General features: G+C 44.9%; 1 protein-coding gene across 2 annotated transcripts; it reads left to right on the forward strand.

The window, feature by feature from the left end:
* Positions 1-608: 608 nt before the first annotated feature.
* On the forward strand, positions 609-2640 carry LOC138088978 (tyrosine-protein kinase Fyn). 2 transcript variants are annotated; one of them, XM_068984273.1, is made up of 2 exons: positions 609-1374; positions 1540-2640. In XM_068984273.1, the coding sequence occupies exons 1-2, from the start codon at positions 680-682 to the stop codon at positions 2291-2293; spliced, it is 1449 nt and encodes a 482-aa protein (XP_068840374.1). In that variant the 5' UTR covers positions 609-679; the 3' UTR covers positions 2294-2640. The 2 variants fall into 2 exon arrangements, with proteins under 2 accessions (XP_068840374.1, XP_068840372.1); XM_068984271.1 differs by having other exon boundaries at positions 609-2640.
* The last annotated feature ends 6104 nt before the right edge of the window (positions 2641-8744 follow it).

Consider the following 8744-nt stretch of genomic DNA (forward strand, 5'->3'; position numbering starts at 1 on the left):
GTTGGACACGACTGAAGCGACTTAGCAGCAGCAAGGAGAAGAGTTCAAGGTCAAGTGCATATAAGTCCAGAATGTGGTCCACTGGAGAAGGGAATGGCAAACCACTTCAGTATTCTTGCCTTAAGAACCCCATGAACAGGGCAGCGGCGGCGCGTCGTTGCAGTTGCGCCATCTGTCAGGAGCGGAGCCGGCGGGGAGGGGGCTGCCGCGAGAGAGGAGGAGGGGTCGCCGCGAGCCGAAGGCCGCCGAGACCCGCCCGCCAACCGGCCGAGGGAGCAGAAGAGAGGCTGCCCTCGGAGCCGCGCGTCCATCACCGCCCGGGCGCGCGGCGCTTCACCCCGCGCACCGAGGGCTCCCCAGGCGCACACAAAGCCGCCGCCCGCGCCTGGGAGGGATCCGGTCGCCGGGCCGGGGACACCCGGCGCCGCCCCCTGGGCACTCTCAGAAGGCCCACCGGCTCCCGGGCCCGCCGAGCAACCACCGGAGCCGCTTCGGCCGCGCCGGAGGAGGCGGGGAGTGGACCATGTGAATGGGCTCCGGAGCCTGAGCGCAGCGCAGTTTTTTGAAGAAGCAGGATGCTGATCTAGACGTGGAAAAAGACCAGTCCAGCAGCTGTATTAGAAGACATGTGGTATATATAAAGTTTGTGATCGTTGGGGGAAATTTTGGAATTTAGATAATGGGCTGTGTGCAATGTAAGGATAAAGAAGCAACAAAACTGACGGAGGAGAGGGATGGCAGTCTGAACCAGAGCTCCGGGTACCGCTATGGTACAGACCCCACTCCTCAGCACTACCCCAGCTTCGGCGTGACCTCCATCCCGAACTACAACAACTTCCACGGGGCCGGGGGCCAAGGACTCACCGTCTTCGGGGGTGTGAATTCTTCGTCTCATACTGGGACCTTGCGAACGAGAGGAGGAACAGGAGTGACCCTGTTTGTGGCCCTTTATGACTATGAAGCACGGACGGAAGATGACCTGAGTTTTCACAAAGGAGAAAAATTTCAAATATTGAACAGCTCGGAAGGAGATTGGTGGGAAGCGCGCTCCTTGACAACTGGAGAGACGGGTTACATTCCCAGCAATTATGTGGCTCCAGTTGACTCCATCCAGGCAGAAGAGTGGTACTTTGGAAAACTCGGCCGGAAAGATGCTGAGCGACAGCTTTTGTCCTTTGGAAACCCACGGGGTACCTTTCTTATCCGTGAGAGTGAAACCACCAAAGGTGCCTATTCACTTTCTATCCGTGACTGGGATGATATGAAAGGAGACCATGTCAAACATTATAAAATTCGCAAACTTGACAACGGTGGATACTATATTACCACCCGGGCCCAGTTTGAAACCCTTCAGCAGCTTGTACAACATTACTCAGAGAGAGCCGCAGGCCTCTGCTGCCGCCTAGTAGTTCCCTGTCACAAAGGGATGCCACGGCTTACCGATCTGTCTGTCAAAACCAAAGATGTCTGGGAAATCCCTCGAGAATCCCTGCAGTTGATCAAGAGACTGGGAAATGGGCAGTTTGGGGAAGTATGGATGGGTACCTGGAATGGAAACACAAAAGTAGCCATAAAGACTCTTAAACCAGGCACAATGTCCCCTGAATCATTCCTTGAGGAGGCGCAGATCATGAAGAAGTTGAAGCACGACAAACTGGTCCAGCTGTACGCCGTGGTGTCCGAAGAGCCCATCTACATCGTCACCGAGTACATGAATAAAGGAAGTTTACTCGATTTCTTAAAAGATGGAGAAGGAAGAGCTCTGAAATTACCAAACCTTGTGGATATGGCAGCACAGGTTGCCGCGGGAATGGCGTACATCGAGCGCATGAATTACATCCACAGAGACCTGCGGTCAGCAAACATTCTCGTGGGAAATGGACTAATTTGCAAGATCGCTGACTTCGGATTGGCCAGGTTGATCGAGGACAATGAGTACACGGCAAGACAAGGCGCCAAGTTCCCCATTAAGTGGACGGCCCCCGAAGCAGCCCTGTACGGAAGGTTCACAATCAAGTCTGACGTGTGGTCTTTTGGAATCTTACTCACAGAGCTGGTCACCAAAGGAAGAGTTCCGTACCCAGGCATGAACAACCGGGAGGTGCTGGAGCAGGTGGAGCGCGGCTACAGGATGCCCTGTCCACAGGACTGCCCCATCTCCCTCCACGAGCTCATGATACACTGCTGGAAAAAGGACCCCGAAGAGCGGCCCACTTTCGAGTACCTGCAGGGCTTCCTGGAAGACTACTTCACCGCAACAGAGCCTCAGTATCAACCCGGGGAAAACCTGTAAGACCTGGGTCTGCAGAGAGAGGCCTGGTTCCAGAGGCTTCCCCGCCCCCTCCCCATTAGCTTTCAATTCCATAGCCAGCTGCTCCGAGCAGAGCAGCCAGAACCGTCCAGGATCAGATTGCATGTGACTCTGAAGCTGACGAACTTCATGGCCCTCATTCATGACACTTGTCCCCAAATCCGAACCTCCTCTGTGAAGCATTCGAGACAGAACCTTGTTATTTCTCAGACTTTGGAAATGCATTGTATCGATGTTATGTAAAAGGCCAAACCTCTGTTCAGTGTAAATAGTTACTCCAGTGCCAACGATCCTAGTGCTTTCCTTTTTTTAAAATGCAAATCCTATGTGATTTTAACTCTGTCTTCACCTGATTCAATTAAAAAAAAAAAGTATTATTTTCCAAAAGTGGCCTCTTTGTCTAAAACAATAAAATTTTTTTTCATGTTTTAACAAAAAAAAAAAAAAAAAAAAAGAACCCCATGAACAGTATGAAAAGGCAAAATGACAGGATACTGAAAGAGGAACTGCCCAGGTCGGTAGGTGCCCAATATGCTACTGGAGATCAGTGGAGAAATAACTCCAGAAAGAATGAAGGAATGGAGCCAAAGAAAAAACAATACCCAGTTGTGGATGTGACTGGTGATAGAAGCAAGGTCCAATGCTGTAAAGAGCAATATTGCATAGGAACCTGGAATGTCAGGTCCATGAATCAAGGCAAATTGGAAGCGGTCAAACAGGATATGGTGAGTGAACGTTGACTTTCTAGGAATCAGTGAACTAAAATGGACTGGAATGGGGGAATTTAATTCAGATGACCATTATATCTACTACTGTGGGCAGGAATCCCTCAGAAGAAATGGAGTAGCCATGATGGTCAACAAAAGAGTCCAAAATGCAATACTTGGATGCGATCTCAAAAACGACAGAATGATCTCTGTTTCCAAGGCAAACCATTCAATATCAGAGTATTCCAAGTCTATGTCCCAACCAGTAACACAAAAGAAGCTAAAGCTGAACAGTTCTATGAAGAACTACAAGACCTTTTAGAACTAACACCCAAAAAAGATGTCCTTTTCATTATAGGGGACTGGAATGCAAAATTAGGAAGTCAAGATAGCTGGAGTAACAGGCAAATTTGGCCTTGGAATATGGAATGAAGCAGGTCAAAGACTAATAGAGTTTTGGCAAGAAAATGCACTGGTCATAGTAAACACCCTCTTCCAACAACACAAGAGAAGACTCTACACATGGACATCACCAGATGGTCAACACCAAAATCAGACTGATTATATTCTTTGCTGCCAAAGATGGAGAAGCCCTATATAGTCAGCAAAAACAAGACCGAGAGCTGACTGTGGCTCAGATCATGAACTCCTTATTGCCAAATTCAGACTTAAATTGAAGAAAGTAGGGAAAACCACTAGACCATTCAAGTATGACCTAAATCAAACCCCTTATTATTATACAGTGGAAGTGAGAAATAGATTTAAGGGCCTAGATCTGATAGAGTGCTTGATGAACTATGGAATGAGGTTCATGATATTGTACAGGAGACAGGGATCAAGACCATCCCCATGGAAAAGAAAGGCAAAAAAGCAACATGGCTGTCTGCGGAGGCCTTACAAATAGCTGTGAAAAGAAGAGAAGCGAAAAGTAAAAGAGAATAGGAAAGATATAAACATCTGAATGCAGAGTTCCAAAGAATAGCAAGGAGAGATAAGAAAGCCTTCCTCAGCGATCTATGTAAAGAAATAGAGGAAAACAAGAAATGGGAAAGACTAGATCTCTTCAAGAAAATTAGAGATACCAAGGGAACATTTCATGCAAAGATGGGCTCGATAAAGGACAGAAATGGTATGGACCTAACAGAAGCAGAAGATATTAAGAAGAGGTGGCAAGAATACACAGAACTGTACAAAAAAGATCTTCATGACCAAGATAATCACGATGGTGTGATCACTCACCTAGAGTCAGACATCCTGGAATGTGAATTTAAGTGGGCCTTAGAAAGCATCACTATGAACAAAGCTAGTGGAGATGATGGAATTCCAGTTGAGCTATTTCAAATCCTGAAAGATGATGCTGTGAAAGTGCTGCACTCAATATGCCAGCACATTTGGAAAACTCAGCAGTGGCCACATGACTGGAAAAGGTCAGTTTTCATTCCAATCCCCAAAAAAAGGCAATGCCAAAGAAGGCTTAAACTACCACAAGATTGCACTCATCTCACAGGCTAGTAAAGTAATGCTCAAAATTCTCCAAGTCAGGCTTAAACAATATGTGAAACGTGAACTTCTAAGTTGGATGTTTAAGCTGGATTTAGAAAAGGCAGAGGAATCAGAGATCAAATTCCCAACATATGCTGGATCATGGAAAAAGCAAGAGAGTTCCAGAAAAACATCCATTTCTGCTTTATTAACTATGCCAAAGCCTCTGACTGTGTGGATCACAATAAACTGTGGAAAATTCTGAAAGAGATGGGAATACCAGACCACCTGACCTGCCTCTTGAGAAACCAATATGCAGGTCAGGAAGCAACAGTTAGAACTGGACATGGAACAACAGACTGGTTCCAAATAGGAAAAGGAGTACGTCAAGACTATATATTGTCACCCTGCCTCTTGAACTTCTATGCAGAGTACATCATGAGAAATGCTGGGCTGGAAGAAGCACAAGCTGGAATCAAGATTGGAGAAATAACAATAACCTCAGATATGCAGATGACACCACCCTTATGGCAGAAAGTGAAGAGGAACTAAAAAGCCTCTTGATGAAAGTGCAAGAGGAAAGTGAAGAAGTTGGCTTTAAGCTCAACATTAGGAAACTAAGATCATGGCATCTGGTCCCATCACTTCATGGCAAATAGATGGGGAAACAGTGGAAACAGTGTCAGACTTTATTTTTGGGGGCTCCAAAATCACTGCAGACAGTGATTGAAGCCATGAAATTAAAAGACACTTACTCCTTGGAAGGAACGTTTTGACCAACCTAGAGAGCATATTCAAAAGCAGAGACATTACTTTGCCAACAAAGGTCATCTAGTCAAGGCAATGGTTTTTCCAGTGGTCATGTATGGATGTGAGAGTTGGACTGTGAAGAAAGCTGAGCGCTGAAGAATTGATGCTTTTGAACTGTGGTGTTGAAGAAGACTCTTGAGAGTCCCTTGGACTGCAAGGAGATCCAACCAGTCCATCCTAAAGGAGATTGGTCCTGGGTATTCTTTGGAAGGACTGATGCTGAGGCTGAAACTCCAATACTTTGGCCACCTCATGCGAAGAGTTAACTCATTGGAAAAGACTCTGATGCTGGGAGGGATTGGGGGCAGGAGGAGAAGGGGATGACAGGATGAGATGGTTGGATGGCGTCACCGAGTTGATGGACATGAGTTGAGTAAACCCCAGGAGTTGGTGTTGGACAGGGAGGCCTGGCGTGCTGCGATTTTGGGATCTCAAAGAGTTGGACATGACTGAGTGACTGAACTGAAGGAGAAGAATTCTATATTAAGTGCATAGAAGTCCAACTTAAACACTGAAACACTGGGTTATGGTCTCTCAATCAACTCCCAGACTTGAGCCAGTTTATAGACACAGAACTCCACTTGAGGTAGGATCCTGCCATACTGCCCAAGTCAGTGCTGTTCACCTTTTTCTCTGTTGTTCCCACAGGACTACCAGTCATGTTACAGGAAGAGAGAAATATTACTTTTGAGAGATTACTGGACACTATCTTAGAACTGAAATTAATTCCTGGAGACACAAAACATCATTGTGTCCATCATTTAGAGAGGAGACTATGGAGGTGAGGTGATCAGTGTAATTTTTTCCAGATAAATCTTATAGTTTAGTTTTTCTAATAAACATATTGTGATTTCCCCAGTCCCAGAACGCTTAATTGTAATAGACCTACTAAGCAACTGGCAGAAATTCCATATTAGTTCCCCAAATTATGGAGTAAGGTCTCTTAATGGTGAGAAAGACCAAGTAGAAACCTCTAGAATGACCTTTTCCTAAGACAAAAGTAAACCCAAGTCATATGCATCCCTGGAGGAATTTCAAGGATTGCCATCATCAAGGACATAAGGATGCACTGCGGTGATTTCCACCATGGCATTTCAGCTCACCTGTTTGGCCTGTGCAGAAAGTAGATCTTGGAGAACAAGTGTAGATTATCATAAGCTTAATCAAGTGGTAGTCTCCAACTGTAGCTGTTTTTCTCCATGTTATTTCGTTGCTGGAGCGAACCAGCATATCCCCTAAAACTGCTTCATAGCCATTGATGGCAGATGTCCTTTGCTGGATATTTGTCATTAAATATTGCCTTCAGCTGGCAAGGCCAGCAATACTATTATCCCTATTGTTCTACCTAAGAGATATATCAACTCCCAGCCCTGAATTATAATTTACTCCATGGGTACCTTGATTGTCTTTTTCTTCCATGAGATATCATACTGGTTCATTACACAGATATTATGCCAATTGGACCTGGTGAGCAGGAAGTAGTAATTATACCTGATATATTAGACATATATGTGTCAGTGGCAAATAAATAAAAAAATCTCGGGAGCCTGTTATCTTAATTATATTTCTAGGGGTCCATTGGCATGCTGCAGTCCATGGGGTCTCAAAGAGTTGGACATGACTGAGTAAATGAACAACAACAGTTGGTGTGGGACATATTAAAATATCCCTTCCGAGGTGAATAATAAGTAGCAGATCTGGCTCTCCTACAACAAAAGAAGGACAATAGATAATGGGCCTCCATGAAATATGGAGATAATATATTTCTAATTTTTTATGCTACTGTGACTCATTACCAAATGACTAACAAACTATTTTGAGTGAGGCACAAGAATAAGAGAAGTCTTTGCAACAGGTGTGGCCTGCCATGCAAACCGTATAACTCTTGGACCATATGATCTAAAAAATTCAATAATGCTGGAAGTTTGATACCTTTGGCAGGCTTCTTTAGGTTAAACACAGCATGTGCATTAGGTGTTTGGAACAAAACCCTGATATCCTCTACATATGACTACTCTCAATTTGAGAAACAGCTTTTGGTTTACTAATGGGGTTTTTTTTTAGACACACTGAATGTGTATCCATGACTCACCAAGTTACCCAGGCAACATGAGGTACCCCTGTGAATGCTCACAAAATAGCGACTTCTGCAGCAGATCGTACTAACCAAATGTATAGGATTACTCATTCTGTGGGTGCCAGTCAGCCTTTTTCCACTCTTCTCCGTGCCCAGTGGGCTCATGAACAAAGAGATCATAGTGGCACATATGGAGATTTTGCACGAATGTAGCAATCATGAATTGATATTGTCTGACACTTGAAGCTATAAATTTGAGCATGCCAAACATGCATTCCATGGAGTTGCAATGAATCAGACATGACTGAGAGACTGAACTGAACAAGTAGTCCATTACCCACTGGAAATAGTATATATAAGATTATGCTTGCACAGAGTCTAAAGGCACAGGTTAGTTGCATGAAAAAGTGGCCCAGATGCTCTTGGTCCCCACCACTACATTGCCTTCACTTTTGAAGCCCATACTAATGATCTTATAGACACATCTCTATGAAGATGTGTCTCATATACAGTCTGACTGAAGAAGAAAAACAATTCTCTTTCGGATGGTTCTGTAAGATATCCAGGCACCACCTGAAAGTGGGCAGTTGTAGTACTGTAGCCCAATTCTGGGACATCCCAAAGGACAATAATGAAGAGAGGTCCTTCCTGACGGCATTGTACTTAGTTGTTCATTCTCCCAGAAGCAGATGATCAGAGACACCAATCTATAGCAACTCATTGGCTCTGGTTAATAATTTGGCTGGGTGGTGAGAGTTTGGTAGGAATATGACTAATAAAGCTGGTGACAGGGAAATCTGAGGAAGAGGCATGTGGATATACCACTATTCATGGTGAGTGGGAAGATATTTCTATGCTATATGACTGTTCATGACATGGTGACCTCAGTTGAGGAAGATTTGAAAAGCAAGTGGATGAAAGTACCCATTCTTGGAATACAAGTCAGTTTCTTCCTCTAGCTACCTCTGTCATTGCCTGGTGAGCTCATGACCAGATTGACCATGGTGGCAAGGAATGGATATACATAAGTTTAGCAACATAGACATTCACCCATAAGGGCAGCCTGACTACAGCTTCTGCTGATTGTCCACTCTGTCAGATATAGAGACTAAGACTGGGTCCCCCAAAATAAAACTGGATCCTCAAGTTGATCTGCCAGCTCTGTTGGGCAGCTTCCATCACAGACAAAGCAGAACTTTACTCTTGCTAGAACAGACACTTCCTGCCAGAACAGGGATTCCTTGGTAACTCAGAGTCTGCCTGGAATACAGGAGATCTGGGTTTGATCCCTGGGTTGGAAAGATCCCCTAGAGAAGGGAATAGCAACCCTCTCCAGTATTCTTGCCTGGAGAATGCC

Source organism: Capricornis sumatraensis, chromosome 12 (genome assembly GCF_032405125.1).
Source record: "Capricornis sumatraensis isolate serow.1 chromosome 12, serow.2, whole genome shotgun sequence".
NCBI lineage: Eukaryota > Metazoa > Chordata > Mammalia > Artiodactyla > Bovidae > Capricornis > Capricornis sumatraensis.

Coding starts and splice junctions, on each gene's coding strand:
- LOC138088978 (XM_068984271.1), top strand. CDS start 680: ATGGGCTGTGTGCAATGTAAGGATAAAGAAGCAACAAAACTGACGGAG.